Source organism: Pinus tabuliformis, chromosome Q (genome assembly GCF_031772625.1).
Source record: "Pinus tabuliformis cultivar Carrire ecotype Pingquan chromosome Q, CPIR1, whole genome shotgun sequence".
Classification (NCBI taxonomy): domain Eukaryota; kingdom Viridiplantae; phylum Streptophyta; class Pinopsida; order Pinales; family Pinaceae; genus Pinus; species Pinus tabuliformis.
Window position 1 is genome coordinate 869,153,859 of NC_142296.1, and position 17,291 is coordinate 869,171,149.

The 17,291-nt window shown below is 37.7% G+C and overlaps 1 protein-coding gene across 4 annotated transcripts in view; it reads right to left on the reverse strand.

The window, feature by feature from the left end:
- LOC149222277 (uncharacterized) overlaps positions 1-17,291 on the reverse strand; it is a 361,030-nt gene that overhangs the window by 155,762 nt on the left and 187,977 nt on the right. For 2 of the 4 annotated variants that reach the window (XM_089385348.1, XM_089385349.1), the window contains exons 4-5: positions 5,820-5,961; positions 5,062-5,200 (exon numbers count right to left, since the gene is read on the reverse strand). In XM_089385348.1, coding sequence (XP_089241474.1) covers positions 5,062-5,200; positions 5,820-5,961 — 281 coding nt within the window. The remainder of the gene's footprint in view (positions 1-5,061; positions 5,201-5,819; positions 5,962-17,291) is intronic. The other 2 variants (XM_089385347.1, XM_089385346.1) reach the window with 1 other exon arrangement.

The following is a 17,291-nucleotide window of genomic DNA, read 5'->3' on the forward strand; positions in this document are numbered from 1 at the left end:
TTTTCTTCCTTTTCCTGGGTGCATTTAAACTAGCAAACCCTTACTCTCTTCTTTTCTTTTAACTGCCATTCTATCTAATTCTGTCCTTATTTCTTCCAGGGGCTCAGATTTAGCTGTTGAGCTCCTTTGCTTCTCTACCTAACTACTTATCTGCCAAGCTTGAACTGTTTGGACAGATTTTATTATCTACCTCTAAAACAGGAAATTTAAACATGGACTGGCCAAGATTAAGCTATTTGGCCATCCATCAACTGTGACAGAAGTCACCTAAGTGTACATGATGAAATTTCTTGCAAAAACAGAATAGTAGTGGCAATTTGGACTAGCACACTTTCCTGGTCCTTTCTTTGGGGTTCATTTTCTATCTTTTTGACCAATTCATTCTTTTTGCCCTTTGATCTTTCTTTTAGGCATACCTTCTTTTCATTTTTTAATTTTTTTGATTTTTTGAGGAACCTTTGCAGCATGGAAAGGATGAACATATTTGGAATTTCATCAGTCAATTATGAAATATGACACCTATTGGTATAGGAGCATAACAGGTAGTCTGCTCTATCTAACAAGTACCCGACCAGACATCATGCATGCAGTAGGAATAGTTGGAAGATTCCAAGCAAATCCAAAGGAAGCACACCTTCAGGCAATCAAAAGGATCTTCAAATATCTTCAAGGAACTCAAAATTTTGGTTTATGGTATCCTAGGGATACAAATCTTACACTTCATGCATATACAAATGCAGATTGGGTAGGAAGCGTGGATGACAGAAAAAGCACTAGTGGTGGTGCGTTTTATATGGGTTTCAAATTAGTATCTTAGTTCAGCAAGAAACAAAGTTCAATTGCATTATCTACAACTAGAGCAGAATATGTGGTTGCTGCATCTTGCTGCACACAACTCCTTTGGATGATGCAGACATTGCAAGACATTCAGATCACATGCACTCCACCTATCTCCATTCTATGTGATAATACAAGTGCAGTCAGTATTTCAAAGAATCCAGTCATGCACTCAAAGACCAAACACATACCTATCAAATATCATTTTCTCCAGGAACAAGTGCTTGAACAAAAGGTCAAATTAAAGTATGTTCCCTCCAAGGAACAGGTTGTTGATATATTCACCAAACCACTGCCAAGGGAGACATTTGAATAGCTGGGAGTAGTTGATGCATCATCTGGCCGTTGACACTTATTTGTTTCGGAGAAAAGTGGTTGTACGCGAGTTTCATGAAGCGTATCCGCGTACATACGCTGGTTTCTGTGGATACAGTCACGTATATGTTGGTTTGAAGAAAAACAATGGGCCAGACTCAGGATGAAAAGAGTTTGATATGGGTCTGACAGAGACCATCTGGCACAGGTTCAGGGGGAGCATATACTTCTAATAATGCATTGTTGGCATTATCTTAGAAGATCTTGGTACAATTTCACAGTTGTTTTTGTTTCAGGTGGAACAGGTGCAGAGGGAGATCATGGTTGCTGGTCTGGATGGTGATTGATAGATGTTGTTGATGATAGTTGCTGATGACTATCATAGTCTTGTTTTAGATATTTTGTCTCTATGTCATGTATATCTTTTATTATCAAGGTCATGTAACGACCTATTTTGTTTCCCCACTATGCCTGGGATGGATGATGTAATGTTCTTGTTTTATCATGTATAAACTTTTGGTATATCCCCACTTGGTTGGGTGGATGAGTCAATCTTGGTATATCCCCACTTGGTTGGGAGATGGATGTATGTATGAATCTTTGGTGATAGGAAGGTCATTTATGATGTATAGAGTCATGTTCTTCTTATAGAACATCTTTTCGCAAATCTTGCTTACAGTCAAGGGGAGCATGAACAACACACTTCAGCATATCAGAGAATTCAACGTGTACTCAGAGGGAGCATAACCCTTTGCCCTTGATGACAAAGGGGGAGAATGACTCGGGGTTGCCATCAAGTCCAAAGGGGACGATTGTTGGCATTATGACACAAGTTTGACGCTATGACACAAGTGTTGTCCTTGATGGAAACTAACTCAGATGACAGATCACGGTTCAGGATCACAAAATGAAAGAAAAAGAAGTATACACAGGTTACCCTTGAACAAACCGCGTATACACATGGGTTCATAGACCAAAATGCGCGTATGCGTATACACGCACTTTCATGCAAGGAAAAGCGCGTACATGTTGGAAAACTTGTTTTTGGTCCTTGGTATTTTGACCCATGGTATTGGTCCAAGGTATCTTGTCCGAAGTGTTGACCCCAGGTATTTGGTCCGAGGTATTGAGTCTAAGCAGTTTTGGACCATGGTATTGAGTAAGGCCTAAGACTATAAAAGGAGGAGGAGGTCATTAGACAAAGGTACTCAAGTATTGAATATTTAATGAAGAGCAAGATCTAGAATATTGGTCATTGGGTTATGGTACATAGCTGGATCTGAATCAAGGAGGAACCTAAGCGCTTGAAGAAGGATAAGTTCTATTGATGGGTCAAGATCTTAAGGCTTGAAGAGAAGTATCTTTATGTGGTTTTGATATTTTATCTAAATAGTTGGCACATGTCGTGATCTGTAAATCTGATGATCTGGGTATAACTGATGTCTGAACACTTGTAAAGGTTAAATCATCATTTACAAATATGTACGCAGGTTCATTACAACAAGGGCGCGTATACACGCTGGTTCAGCATTTCAAAATAGTGTATACGCAAGTTTGGCTCGATAAAAGTGCGTATGCACGCAAGTTCGACACATTGAAGTAGCCTACACCTCATAAAATATGCTTTAGCTACTTCTATTCGTTGTGGCAGTGTTCTGAGTTCTATCTTGGGCTCTGGTTACTGTTACTATGTTCTGGTTACAGCTTTCTGAAAAGTGATTGTTTGATTCAGTTCCGGTTGGTACAAAGGAGACTGGTTGATGCAGATATATTTGATGTTTGATTGATGTTATTGACGGATCCAATCTAAAAATTTATGAAACGTGGTCCCTTGAAGAAAAAAGAAGGTTGTAGCCTTCTGTAGATCAGCACCTACGTACTAGTATATCAACTAGTACAAAAGCTAAGGGGTTGTAGCTCCCTTCCAGAAGAAGCTGGAGAATGAGAGAAGGTTGTAGCCTTCTGTAGGTAGAAGGTTGCGTATTGGTATAAGACTGCACCAGTACAGAAATATTGTAAAAAAAGTTTTTATTAAAAGAAGATAGAGACGAATTGTAGCAGGTGGTTTTCACCCACATTAGGTTTCCACCTTATATCTTGTGTTCTTGTGTGTGATTGTCTGCTCTGTTTTTACTGTACCTGGTTACTGTTATATGGTTCTGATGCATAGATTAAAGATCAACATCTAATGAAATAACTAAATTATAAGTCTACAGGATATACGCTAGTTTCCTTAACTACAATTGTGTATATACGCAAGTTTCATTAACTCAAGTAGCGTATGCAAATCAAATTGTGAAAAGAAATATAATTGACTTGCAAATACTAATTCACCACCCCCCCCCAGTGTTATTTCCAACAATGATGTAAGATTAGATGCAAACAAGGAAGCGGTCAATAAAATTGTTTATGTTCATAATATTTTGCATGGCGATTAATTGTGAGTGAATTGTGCTTTCAAAATAGTATGCATGCTTATCCATAAATGACCCTATAATTCTATATGAGTGTGAGCAGTTAGGGTGTGCCCTAGGTTTGATGGAGTGTAGTCTATACAACATTAAGGTGAAAACAAAATTCTACAATTGTGTTCTTGAGTTTTGGGATTGCATGAGTGCCTAATTTCCTAAACAATAAGGAAATAGTTGGGGATGCCATAACCTTATCTTTAGAAAATGCTTGTTGCTTCTTTGTGTACTTAGTAATGAGTATAAATTACATGTTTCAAGGGTGATTTTTGGTTCTCTTGTTATTTTTATTATTTGCCACTAAAATATGTATCCCTTTTGATTACATGTTAGTTATACGCTTAACAATGACTAGTAGATTTTGATTGGATTTATGTGTGCACGTCCAAGTTTGAATTTGAGTTAACTGTGTTTGGATTGAACTCAGGTAGCAATAGAGAGTTTGCACACCATCTTTTTGTTTCAATATACTCAATTACTTCCCTGGATCAAATTCCTATTGACCAAAAGCTTTTACGGGGTTCTGATCTCTGTGGCTTTTATGGTTCCCACTTTAGGAAGGAAGGTCGACTCTTTTCATGTTCCTCCGTAAATAGTTTCATCTACAGGTTGCTATATTTGTGGCAAAGTCTTAGCACTCGGCATTTAATGCAAATAACTTCATCTACAGATTGTTATATTTGGCCAGGTCGTAGGATTCTACATGGCAGCATTTAATGCTACAGCTGGATGCAAATACACTGTTAGATCTTAGGATACTAGGATCAGATCGAACACTATATTCATTTTCTAAAAACTAGCTCAACATATTCCTCTTCAGCAAGTTAAAAAAAATTACAGAGGTAGAGGGGTTTCCACAGGTTAGGCCATGTCATATTATTGCATCTCGTATTTAAATGGGTGCATTTCATAGGTTTCATCATCATCATTTTCTTTTATTAAGAAAAATCCGTTAGGCCTCGTTCAGATTCAGAGAAGAATCCTTTGAAGACTAGAATTCAATCAAGAAGACGTTGCAGGCATAGGCTCAGTGAACTATTTCATCAACAGAGAAAAGGAATATAAGCAATCCTCTCTGATGATCAAGTCCCCTCATACAATTTTTTAACTTTCTGGATATATATTCTAAGTAATGATAGGTATAGTGCACAATCTTCTTCATGGTGATGTTGCTTTCTGTATCTTCCAACCATTTTCCATTTACAAAAGTGCCTTGGTACCGTGTAAATTATATTACCAAGCATGAATTAAAACCTTAAACAATAGTATGTGCCCCTAAATCATGAGTGACGATATGGTTTACAGAAGAACACTCATCTTGATCATTTTTAAACTGCTGAATAAAACTTGCAGTACAATAGTCTGAATTCAATGTTTTGATGACCTAATTATGTAAACTTCACAATCATTTGCCCCGAACACATGGTGTAGCCTTAATTACCTTCTGCTGTGCGTTTAAGGACTACAGTTGCATAAATTTTGTTAGGATCTTCTCGCTCTAAGTCTGAAGCAATTTGCAAGGAGTTAAAGCGATTCATTGCCTGAGGTTTTGGAGCTTCAATTTGAATCTGTTCAAGATTCTGCATCAAATACCCAGCAAGAAGCAAGATTTTTTATTTACCGACAAAAGCATTTAACAAGGAAATTGGATTTTATTAGTTCCAAGGAATAAGAAGAGTTGGACACTTGAGACAAAAATAAAATCTTTGGAAGTTGGATCCATGTTAGAAATATATTTAAATGAATTCACAGATAATGTAAAAAAATCAATTCCAGTAAAAACAGGCTACAGAAATTTCCATGCACAGCTATGATACATCTCATACATACTCCAAGGTAAATACTTAATATAAGGACTAAACTTGCAATTAGCACCAAATTTTCTGCATTTTCCTGTTGAAGCACATGTATAATCACAAAGACACTAGTTCACTGCTTTGACTCTTGAGCCTAAAACCAATGTTGATAAATTCTAATGCAATGTTTTAACAATAACTCCCTATGTACGTCGCTTGCAAAGGCCTTGACGCCTCCCTGAGATAGCGTACATTTATGTATTTAATAGCTTCATTAGCCGATTTCTGGTCATTTATAGTTATGAATATAAATTATTTATTTATTTCAAAAGACTCATAGGAAACCAGTTCGTTCTCAAAAGCAAAAGCATTCTTCAGAGGAGAAATATTATCCATTGCATACCTTCACAGCCTTCTTGGTAAACTCCGTGTAATGAAGAATATGATGGTCTCCTGTTACTGTAGATGAGAGAACCAGCCTTTCAAATCGACCCTCCACAGGTATGGCAGTTTTAATATGGCATGGCCTCCGAAGACTACACCAACTGGAAAAGGCCCACAGTTAAGCAATCAAAATTTCAGGAATCTGGAAATAGATTTTAAATACTAAAGCAAAATGTGTGGTCAATTAAATAAAAATGCTCAGCTAGTTTATCATTTTTGTTGGCTTGTGAATACTAGCAAAAAATTTACAAATCACCACAAGGTGGCTGAAGGATTATGGGACATATCAATTTCTCATGTGCTGATAATGATACTTAAGTTGTCTCTTTAGGATAAATAAATATCTGACAGTGGGCAAAGGAAAAAGAAAAATTTTAAAGATGGAAATTTATTTTGAAGTATAAAAACCTTTTGAATTTTTTTGGTCCCTAATTTGAAAACAAAACCATTTGGCAATATTTTGAAAATATTCAAATTTCTAATAATTATATATATAATCCATGATACTAAAACTAAAACAATTGGCAATATTTTCATAAAATATTCAAATTTTGTAAGATACCCTTCCAAAAGCTCCTTAAATTTCCAATAAGAGTTTTGTTGAGGTTTTCATTGAGAGATTTCGTCAAACAGTTTGGCAACACATGGCTGTAGGTGCATATTTAAGATTTTAACCACCAAACATAGATATATCATGCCAAAGACTGGTAAACGTATTAGATTATAGATATATCATGCCAAAGACTGGTAAACGTATTAGATTAGCAGCAAGGAATACACTTTAACAGCAGTATGCTACAGGCATTAAATCAGCCCAAAGATACAACCCACTAATATATGCATTTAACACAGAGAATACCCCACAAGACACAGTAAAAGGAACCTGGTAAAATTTAGCAGCCTTATTATGAGATATACATAATCTTCTCATTGCATCATCCCCAGCACCTTTATCTTCAGGAGTACGCTCTTCAGAAATTATATGTGTACAGCCAGTCATTGATGAAGCCTCTCGTCCCAACCAGCAACTAAGAATATGCCAAAAACACCACATTTCGGCCCGATAAATAAAGGAGAGTTTTGGCTTGCTGAGGAGGGAATATATGCTTGTGCTCTGAAGTAAATACACCAGGAATAAAGAGAGACTTCAACCCTCTCAAAGGAATACCTGTGCTCAAGAATAAGTCAAGGAACTCGGCCCAGAACAAAGTTACAACACAGGACTTGGCCCACGAAAAAGATACGCTAGACTCCACAGTACAAGAATGGAGTCGGCCCTCTCACAGTCAACTAAACTTGGCCCTTTTCACTGTTAAATCAATCAGCCACTACAGGAGATGTCTCGGCCTCTTTGGGAAATGTAACTCAGCCAGCCAAACACCATAAACTCGGTCCTCCTTGAGATAAACTTGGCCAGCAATGAATGGGAATGAACTCAGCCCAAAGGAAGTGATAAACTCCACCTCGTTTAAGTTCAAAACTTCGGCCCTTAATAGAAAGAGAAACTATGCCCTCTTTCTCACTGAACTCATCCCAATACTCAACTTGAAGCTCAGCTTGTCAAGATATATGAAAAAACCAATATTAGAAGATAAAATCAACATAATACACTGATACTTCATTTACCTACTACAATTTTCTTCTTCAGTGATCTCCTGTGAAGTCCCATGGTGAAATCTGAGTGATCTCACTCAAACTAGCTAGAGTGTATGCTTTCAACACCAAAACTAGCAACCAAACTTAGGGTTTCCAAAACCTTGGAGTCTTCTCCAAGAGCTCTCCAGAATTTTGTTTTTCTCAAATGGAAAAAGGCTAGAACCATGAGATACTCATCATTTCTCTTTCTTATAACCCACTTGACCCTTTTTCCACACATTTTTCCTCCAATTAAATAATAAAAACACTTTTCCTTTATTTAAGAAAGTGGCTTTTATTAACTAAAATTAGCCCCAAAAATGCTTAATTCACCTCCATGATCACACCAACCACCCAAAGACCCTTTTCATCGTCCTATCATGTAGATCTTGTTAATTTGGTAGCTCAGGGACAAATTCCCTCCTTTGGCCAGCTTTCCTCATCAAGAGAAGACCCTCTTTGCCCTTGGAAGAATTTAATTTGGTGAAGGAAAAATATATTTTTAATGTGAAACCCACATGAGCACTAAAAGTACAGGTCAGCCTAAAGGACTGGGTCTCCAAAGAAGCATATCAAAGAAACCTCATTTGGACATCACATCAACACACATCTTCTTCTCTCTCCTTTTGTGATTGGTTCTTATAGGTATTGCACAAGGCAACTGAGTTCACATGTGCAAAGGTTCATAGGTTGATTCTGAGATTTCTGCATTGACTTTTGGTTAGACAACCGTTGACCAAGTTTCACTTGCTATTTTGACTCTCTTTGACTTGCAAAGGTTTGATCTTGGCAGGTCGAGTTTTTATGTGGAGGTACTGATATTTTCTGGGCTACTTTGACCTATGAAATCTAAAGTTGACCGTAGGGTTCTTCTCTCTACTTTGACCGAGTTTGACCAAGTTGTTTGGCACTGTTTTGACTAAAGTTTGACCAACAAGAAGGTCGAGTATTTTGATTGTTGACCGAGCTCCTTTGAGGTAGTTTGACCATTGACTTGTGGACTGGTTAAGGCATCTTTGGTTGTTTTGGACTGGGGCAGAATTGCAGACTTTGACCTGTTGATCAAATTTGACTTTGAGGCTTCTCTATTGAATAATGGTTGGTTGTTCTCTTCGATAGTCAAAGAATTGACTTTGAATTAAATCATTGTATCTCTCTACTGAGCATTTGATGACAATCTAATAGAAGAGGAATTTGAAACGGTTTTCTCCGTTGTGGGGTTTTTCCCTAGTCTTTGACCAAATCTTGTGTCTCTTCTTATTGCTCTTGATTGTCTTCTATTGTACATTGCATTTATTGTTCTATCTACAATTGTTATTTATCATTGGAAAATTGAATTTGATTGCTAATTGAAGAAAATATTGGGCTAAGTGATTGTAATAGCATAGAACAATAGAAAATTAACATGGTATCAAAGCTACGGTGAAGAGAAGCCCAAGGAGATAAGAGACTAGAGTAATCATCTTTGGAAGAAGTTGAAGGAGCCTATTTGACTTGGTCAAGATGTGTACCTCCTAGTTCAAGCATACAAAGAAGCTAGGTGACTCATCAAACTTTGTTGCTTGGAAGATCAAGTTGAAAGTCATATTGGATGACAATGATGTTTTGGAATATGTCAAAGGAAAAGTACCTGAGCCACCGGAAATTGCTCCTACTATTACCAAGTCCAAATACAAGAAAGGTGAGCTCAAAGCCAAGAAAATTCTTATTGATTCTTTGAAAGATCATTTGCTTACTTATGTTGGAAAGTTGAAGAAGTCTAAGAATATCTTTGATAAGCTGGTTGGGATGTATGAGATAAAAAGTTAGAATCATATCCTCTCCTTGAAGAATCAACTCAAGGATATTAAGATGAATAAGGGGGGATTTGTGCAATCCTATGTCATGAGGATATGGACCAATTAAGGGATCAATTGCAAATTGTTGGAGAACCTACATATGATAGAGAGTTGGTGTTGGTCACTCTTCAAGGTCTTCCTCCTATTTGGGAAACCTTCATTACTACTATAAGCAACAATGATAAGTTCCTAACATTTGATGAGTTGGTTGGCAAATGTACTCAAGAAGAATCTAGGATGATCTCTAGAAGGAGAATTCAAAAGCATGAAGAAGGAGCCCTCTGCATTTGTTGCTTGAAACAAAAAAATGAAAGGAAGGGGAGGTCCATCTAACTCAAGGAAGCCAACATCCATGGATTCTCAAAGAAGATTTAAGAAGGGCAAAGTTGAGTGTTTCAAGTGGCATAGGTATGGACACCTTACCAAAGATTGTCCTAAAAATGAGAATGTTCCTGTTGAAAAGGAACTAGGTTTGGTCTTCATAATGACAAGTGTAATTATGATTTTATGTAATTGATGAAAAGAAAGAAAATAAAATTATTGTAATGCTTGTCTCATGAGTTTCATGACCAAGGAATTTTATTTTCCCATTGTGAGCATTTAGGATTGAGTAATCTAGTCATAAAAGTCAAATTTAGTCTTGTCATGTATGAAGGACCCTTCTTGGGCTTATTATATTTTGTATGAGTCAATAGAAGTGTCAAACAACCCTCCAAGACAAGCACTAGCATCCTCTTATAGGTCGGCTTCAAAGAAATAATATTTTTTTCATAAAAAGGAAACGTCGGTTTAGCGGAAGTCATGTCGACTAATTATGAGACTCCGACCACTATAAATAGGCAGCTCGACCTAATCTCAGAATGCAAAAATTTCAGAGTAGAATTTTGGTAGAGTTCCACGGTTAGAGAAGTGCAAGGTACAGTAGGGGTCTGCGGTTAGAGAAGTGTGAGGTACAACAAAGTTTGCGGTTATAGAAGTGTGAGGTATAGTAGGTTTGAAGCAAAAGGTGCAGTGAAGTACAACAAAGGAAAGAGGAGTATATTCCAAGCACCTCCCTGACTTTTTTTGAGTTTATATTCACCTCCACCGAGTCTACTTGCAGCAAAAGAAGAGGAGCACAGCCCGAATTTATTTGCAGCAGAAGGAACGCTGAAACAAGAAGGTACAGTCTAGAAGGAAGGCCAAGATAAGTAGACGGTCAAGTCTAGAAGGAAGGCCGAAGGTTTGAAGCTGAAGAAGGTTGAAGAAGAAAAGGAGCAGAGAAAAGGAAAAAGAGAAGAAGGTTGACTATCGTTATCAACGGATCTCATCAAGAGAACTTGTGTCTTGGTCTTGGAGTGGCAACTAGGTCTAGGGTCTTGGTCTTGGTATTCATCAAATGGAATCCCTATAAGAAGAATTTGTTCGGGTTTTCCTCTCAGAGTGAGAGGTTTTGGCCCTAGTTGATAGCCTACATTCTATGTCTCTTGTCTCTTTATGGTCTATGCATTGGTAGTTGTTTGATGAAGAAGAACACTAATAGCTTAATTAAAAGAAGACTGTAATCTAAAGAAGTAAAAAGTACTCACAGTTAGTTACTAAAGAAGAGAAATCACTTAATATCGATGCCCTAGATTTCTCAACATGGTATCGAAGCTAAGGTAACTAATTCAAGGAAGGGCATCTTATCAAGGGACACTCAAGGATCAAATCTTGAGGAAGGCGTCAAAGCGAAGATCATCTTGAAGACAAGAAGTTTACAAAGAAGTATTAAGATCATTATCAAGAAAAGAAGGCCAAAACCCAGATCTAGTCAAGATTAAGTGTTTTGAAGACTATTCATCCAAATGAAGCTATATCAAAAAGCGGTGTTATTAAGACTCTCTCTCAATGAAGCAAGTTCCTTACCATTAAAGACATCACCAAGAAGTCATCATTGATCCTCATCAACAAGACTTCACCATCAAAAGGGATCTCCATCTCTGTGAGATCAAGGATCATTATTGAAGAAAACTATCCTCAACAAAAAGAAGTTTTCTATTTTCTATATCATCATCAACATCAAGGAGAAAGGGGCATCCTATCAAGTATATGACCTTATCTGAATCTGTAAAAAGTATTTTTGCAAGGAAAGCAACAAATTGGTTGGGTTTTCAAACTACCTTGCATGGAAGAAAAGGACAGATCTAAATCTCATTGAAAATGAGGTCATGGATCATGTCAAAGGATCTATCACCAAACCAAGAGAAGAAGATGCTCAAGAACTTGCAAAGTATATGAAAGGGGAAGTTAGGGCTCAAAGGATTCTCATAGAATCCATCAAGGATCCCCTCATCCCATATGTACCTAAACTCAATACTTCGAAAGACATCTATGACAAAATGGTAGAGTTGTATTCCATAAGCACTACTGGAGAAGTCATCTCATTAAAACAAAAACTCTACAAGCTAAAGATGTCTAGGAAAGATGGAATAGCCTCATACTTTATAAGGATATCTGAGATCCAAGATCAACTACAAGATCTGGGAGAAGTCATGCCTGATGGTGAAATGACTACAGTTGTATTAAATGCAGTACTGGAGGAGTGGGATAACTTCACTTCAAGTATTTATGGGAAGAAAGAAGCTACTCCATTCCAAGATCTATGGTCACTATGCAAGATTGAAGAATCTAGACTATAGGCCAAATCTGATGTGGGAGCAGGTGAGCAAAATCAAGCGTATGCTGCAATGACAAGAAGAGAGGGAAAATTTGGAAAGTTTGGTCCTCAGAAAAAGAAAAAGAACATGGCTAAAATCTAATGCTATGGGTGTCAAGAATATGGACATTATAAAAGAGATTGCCCTAAGATCAAGAAGGACAATAACAAAAGAAGAAGAAAAGAAGCTCATATCATTGAAGAAGTGGAGGAAGCTGAAAAGAAGAAGTCCAAGATAGAGGAAGTAAGAGATCTCTACTATGACTGAGATAGTCTTCCTCGCCTAAGTTCTTTTAAAATTCCTAAGTTTTTTGTTGTAAGATATGGCTATCATAATTCACTAAATGGGATGCATCAAGGCATCATAGAAGCATTGAAAGAAAGAGCTCAGGACATCATCATAGAGAAGCATAAAAGATGGTTAGAATCTATGGAAGTCAAAGATATAGCTCTTGGGAATCTCATTTGAAACATAAGTGGCAAGGTCATCTAGTACAAGGTTCATCGTACATTTGACAAAAGGAAACATTTGTTGATGGGGATACTTTAGATCCTCAAGATTCTTTGATGGAATCTTCATCGAAAGGTTCACCAATCAAGAAAGGAAGCAAGTGTTTCATCAAGAATTCCAAACTTGTGGAATTCATGGGATGATGGTATGATGACATAAAAGTGAAGCAGATCAAGGGATTGAAGCTCTTTCAATCAAGGAAGTTGTTGCAGTAAGTCTGGATGACCCAAAAAAATGAGGTATGTATGTTTATATTTGATATTGTAGAAGTGATGTCATATGGTTGCAGGTAAGATGGATCAATGCTCTATCTTGAAAGCATGATTGAAAGGAAGGATCTCCTCCCTCGAAGAAATGTAGGAATGCATGAGTCATATATTCACTAGATGAAATCAACATAATATGTCCTCATATGAAGTATGAGGCAGTTGACAACATTTGAGGAACTCTAATAGGAAGCTCCTGGGAATGAGATGCATGACGAAAGGAAGGAAGAGATCATGGAATATGCAACCATGGTAAAGGCTATCAACATCTAAAAGACCAAGAAGATTTGACTAGGATATCTCCATGGAAGATATGAAGACTCTGATGAAGCCTGAAAAAGAAAGAGACCCTTGACAATATATATCTACGGGAGATGTGTCGATACGTATGCAGGATGTTGATGTGAACTTGTCGATGTCATCATGAAAGACCATCATAAAGGTAATGTTAATTTTAATGTTCATTGCTTTATTTTTTGAAATCTGGATGGTTTTATGCAGAGCTTCCAAGGGAAGATCTATGGATGTCTTCCACCATCGATGCACATGTAGTAGGATGAAAGATCCTTGAGTAAACATGGCATGAAGAAAGCAGCATGGCATAAAAGCCAGATATGGACTGATGGATCACTTTCCAATGATGACATGGCTGACTCATGGATGAAAGTGATGGATGGTCTGTGTCCTATGTAGAAGTCCCAAACATGAAGGCTCCTAAATAAAGAAAGAAGTTCATGGCATTGTGAGGAGGAGTTCTTCAAGCAACTGGTTGTCCCATCATCTCCACCTAAGGAGCTGTTGTAGGTCCCTAATTAAGAGGGAGCCTAGAATCAAGTTTCTTACTTGGAAGAAACTTGGAAATTCCTAAGCCAAGAGGGAACTTAGGTACATTCTTTCTGTAGGAAAGAGTACACTCCTTTATTGGAATAGATATGTCCTCCCTAATTAAGAGGGAGATATAGACACATCACTCTTCACTTGGGAAGACAGAATGGAGGATTGGGTAAGCATCTAGCATCTGATGCTCTTTGAGGATGTATTAGGGCATCCAAGATAAGAGTAGTCATATAGGACCAATATTCTTTGAGGACTGGGAATTGAAGATAACAATAGTCCTGGTGGAACACACCCTGAGAACTCAGGTGGTCTATTGATGCAAGGTTATCCCCGCTTATACCCACAGTATGCATATAAATGCATCCACTCATTAGTCCTAGGTATTTAACTCTCAAAGGAGTCAAATCATCAACCACAAATGGTTAAGGCCCTCTTCAATCAGTTCCTTTATATCGAAACTCAATCACCCCACCAAAACCTCCTATCGATACTATTTAACCCGTCGTAACCTTCATATAAGACTTTATTAAAGCCTTCCTTCTAATTCCTTCTATCGGGAATTAAAACCTTCTTCAATCCTTTATAAAACCCATAAGCCGCATATATATCAACCTTTCCCTCTTAAAACATTGGTTAATACATATATTTACACATAAAACCTTTCATCGGCGCTTTTCCTTCCAAAACCCATTAACTAAGGAAAACATACGCAAATCATACCTTTTTCCGCTTTATACAGCCCCTGCACAATTTCCGAGGCTACCTGGATCACAATTGGCCATCGCTCCCTTCGCGGGTCATATATACAAGCCCATCACCCCTCCGACTCCGATATGCAACTATCAGAATCGTTAACATATGTTTTAGCCTTTAAAAGGCTCGGCACAACACTTTCACAATTACAAAGGAAAACCTCGCCCGAACCCTTTGTTCGGACTTCAAAAACAATTTACTCAAATCTATACAGTCGTCGGGTCCGCCTCCTTCAAGCCCTTCCGCAACTCCGATCTCCGAACTTTCTGATCGTCGATTAGCGCTTTATTGCTACCGGTGCATCGGCATTCCAATAACCGCTAGCTCTTAATTCCTCCGATTGTGAATTAGCGATCAATCGCAACCGTCGATTTGGTTCACGACCCGACAGTTGTGATTAACTCGCACAATTGCATTTCGCTCAACCTCAAGGCCTAACTCCTTCCACTTCCATGCGCCGATCCGATATCCTTACAGACTCGATATGGATATAGACCATTCTTATAGAATTTCAAGTCCGGATTTCCCAATCCGACTGTGTTTTGTGCTCATTTTTTTAGTGTAAACTGGGTTTTACACTTGCAGGACTTAAACTTTGTGAATAACTCCGTCGATGCGATATTTCGCTTTCCTCTTCAGCGATATCATCTGAACCGTTGATCTTCAGATCCAACGGCTGCTGAGCATCAATTCTTCATTTCCTTTGCTCGTTCCTTTTACTTAGAATTTACGTTGTTTTCTTCAGCGTTTCTCCATGGTTTGATTCTTCTTCAGGTTTCTTCAATGGGTTTGTTCTTCTGCTTCCACTGCTCAGCTTCTCTGAGCTTAACTCTTAAGCGAATCCTCACTTTGCTAACTCTCCAAAGCTTCACTCTGCTTCCTCAATTGGATTCAATGACCCATTTATGATTCCTCTGAATCATTCTGCTCCTCTGTGCGTTCTTTAGAATTCTGCCTGCAACCACTGTTACAAAACCTACGAATTCACGCATAAAACAATCATTTCATACTTATTCCACACATATACACAGTACAAAAATAGCTCACTGTATATACAAATATGAACAATTGATACATATCGAGACTCTCAGTCTCTCACGGGCCTGTTCTTCAATATCGTGGCCTCTTTTTTAGCTCTTCTCGTAGGCTTACATATATGCCAGAGAGTTCTGTTGAACTCATCCTAGTTCGACTCCTAAATCCTCTGTCCACTATGCCTACTTCTAGTTTCAATTAATTCCCAAAAGCTCTCCTTCTAGTTCCTCGAATCATGCAACAAACTGTTTAAGAGTTGTAATTGACTTTGGACTCTTGTCATTTATTCAACACTCATGTTCTCATTTATTTGAGAGCATTTACAACATCCTCACATTATCTAATTAAACCTAAATATTACATTAACTCGAGACTTGGGAAACTAATTCCCTAAAACACATGACCCCTATGTCTACTAATTACAATGATTTTCTCTAGGGTTGAATGCTCCTGCATCAGAGTCCCAAAGTAGAAAATATTCATGATCTCCTGATCATGTGTCTTCTGATCTTTGTCTTCCTGGATCCCACACTTTATTTTGTAACTGCCCAAATGTCTTGTTCCTTTGTTGCTGCTGCACTTCAGTTGTCTTTTGCTTCCTCTTCTTCTCCTTGTCAATTTGGTTCAAACTTTGTTTGATCATATTTCCCACTGCTACCATTTTTCTCCATTGGGACTGCTTCATCATTTGTTGCCATATCTCTTCAATCTGTGTCTCCAATATATCCTTGGACTGGTCCATGTTCTGCTTCATATTTCTGCCTCATGCTTTTTGTTTCAGGTTGTTGTTGTTGTCCACTAGTTCTTCAATCTATTCTTCTTCTTCTTGTTCTGTTATTCTTGCTCCAACTTTTCCCTTGCTTGCTATGTTGGCTTCTATGTTGACTCCTATGCTGGCTTTCGTTGTGACTCCTATGCTGGCTGCCTCCCTATCATCCTTACCCTCTTTCATGATTGAATCATGACTGTCTAGCACTCTCTCCAGCAATTTAACACCTTTGTTCCATGGATTGAATTCTTCCACAGAATCTTCTTCTCTCATCTTTATTTGGCTGTTCAGTTGTGCCAAATCTCCTTTAGTATCTGTAACTAAACCTGCATTCACAAAACACTTGTTAAAATCAAAAACACAAGACTTCTGTGCCTTATCTTCCTTTGGCAACAATTTAATTTGTTGCTCTGTTTCTTCCTCCTCTTTTATCAGTACATCAGTGTGTTGATTTGAATTCCTAATAGAATTCACGAGACTGTCAGCTAGTCTCTCTTCCATACCATCTGTTTCTATGGTTTCTCTCTGCCCTTGTTCACTAAAATGAACTTCTTCCTCTGCAATCACACTGTCATACTCTGAATTTCTCAGCAAATATTCCAACAATGCAATCTCTTTGTGACACTTCATAAATATTTCATCATCACTTATGTTTCCTGCATTTATACACAAATTATTAGTTTGGAAATCATAAGGTTCAACAGTCTCAACTTTTGTTACACATATCAGCTCTTCAAACTGAATTTCATCTCCTTCTTTCACAAGAACTTGTTCCTATGTTGTCACATCTTCACACATCCATGCATTATTAAGTTCTTTCTGCTGCAATAAATCACTGCTTCTCTCATTTAAGAAACATTCTCCATCTTCCTTTACTTCAAAGTTTTTATCTTCTGAAAGATACTTCTGATAGCTTCAAAAGATTGCTCATCCTCTGCAAAACACTCCTTTGTTAGTGTTCCTTCTACCAAGGTTAAATCCTTTGCATAGGTTTCTTCCTTCTTAACATCTTTCAGTAGATGTCCTTCTTTCTTACTAACTGTCTCAACAGTTTCCATGGCAATTTCCACTGTGCCTATCATCATAGTGAATTGATGATCTTTTACTATG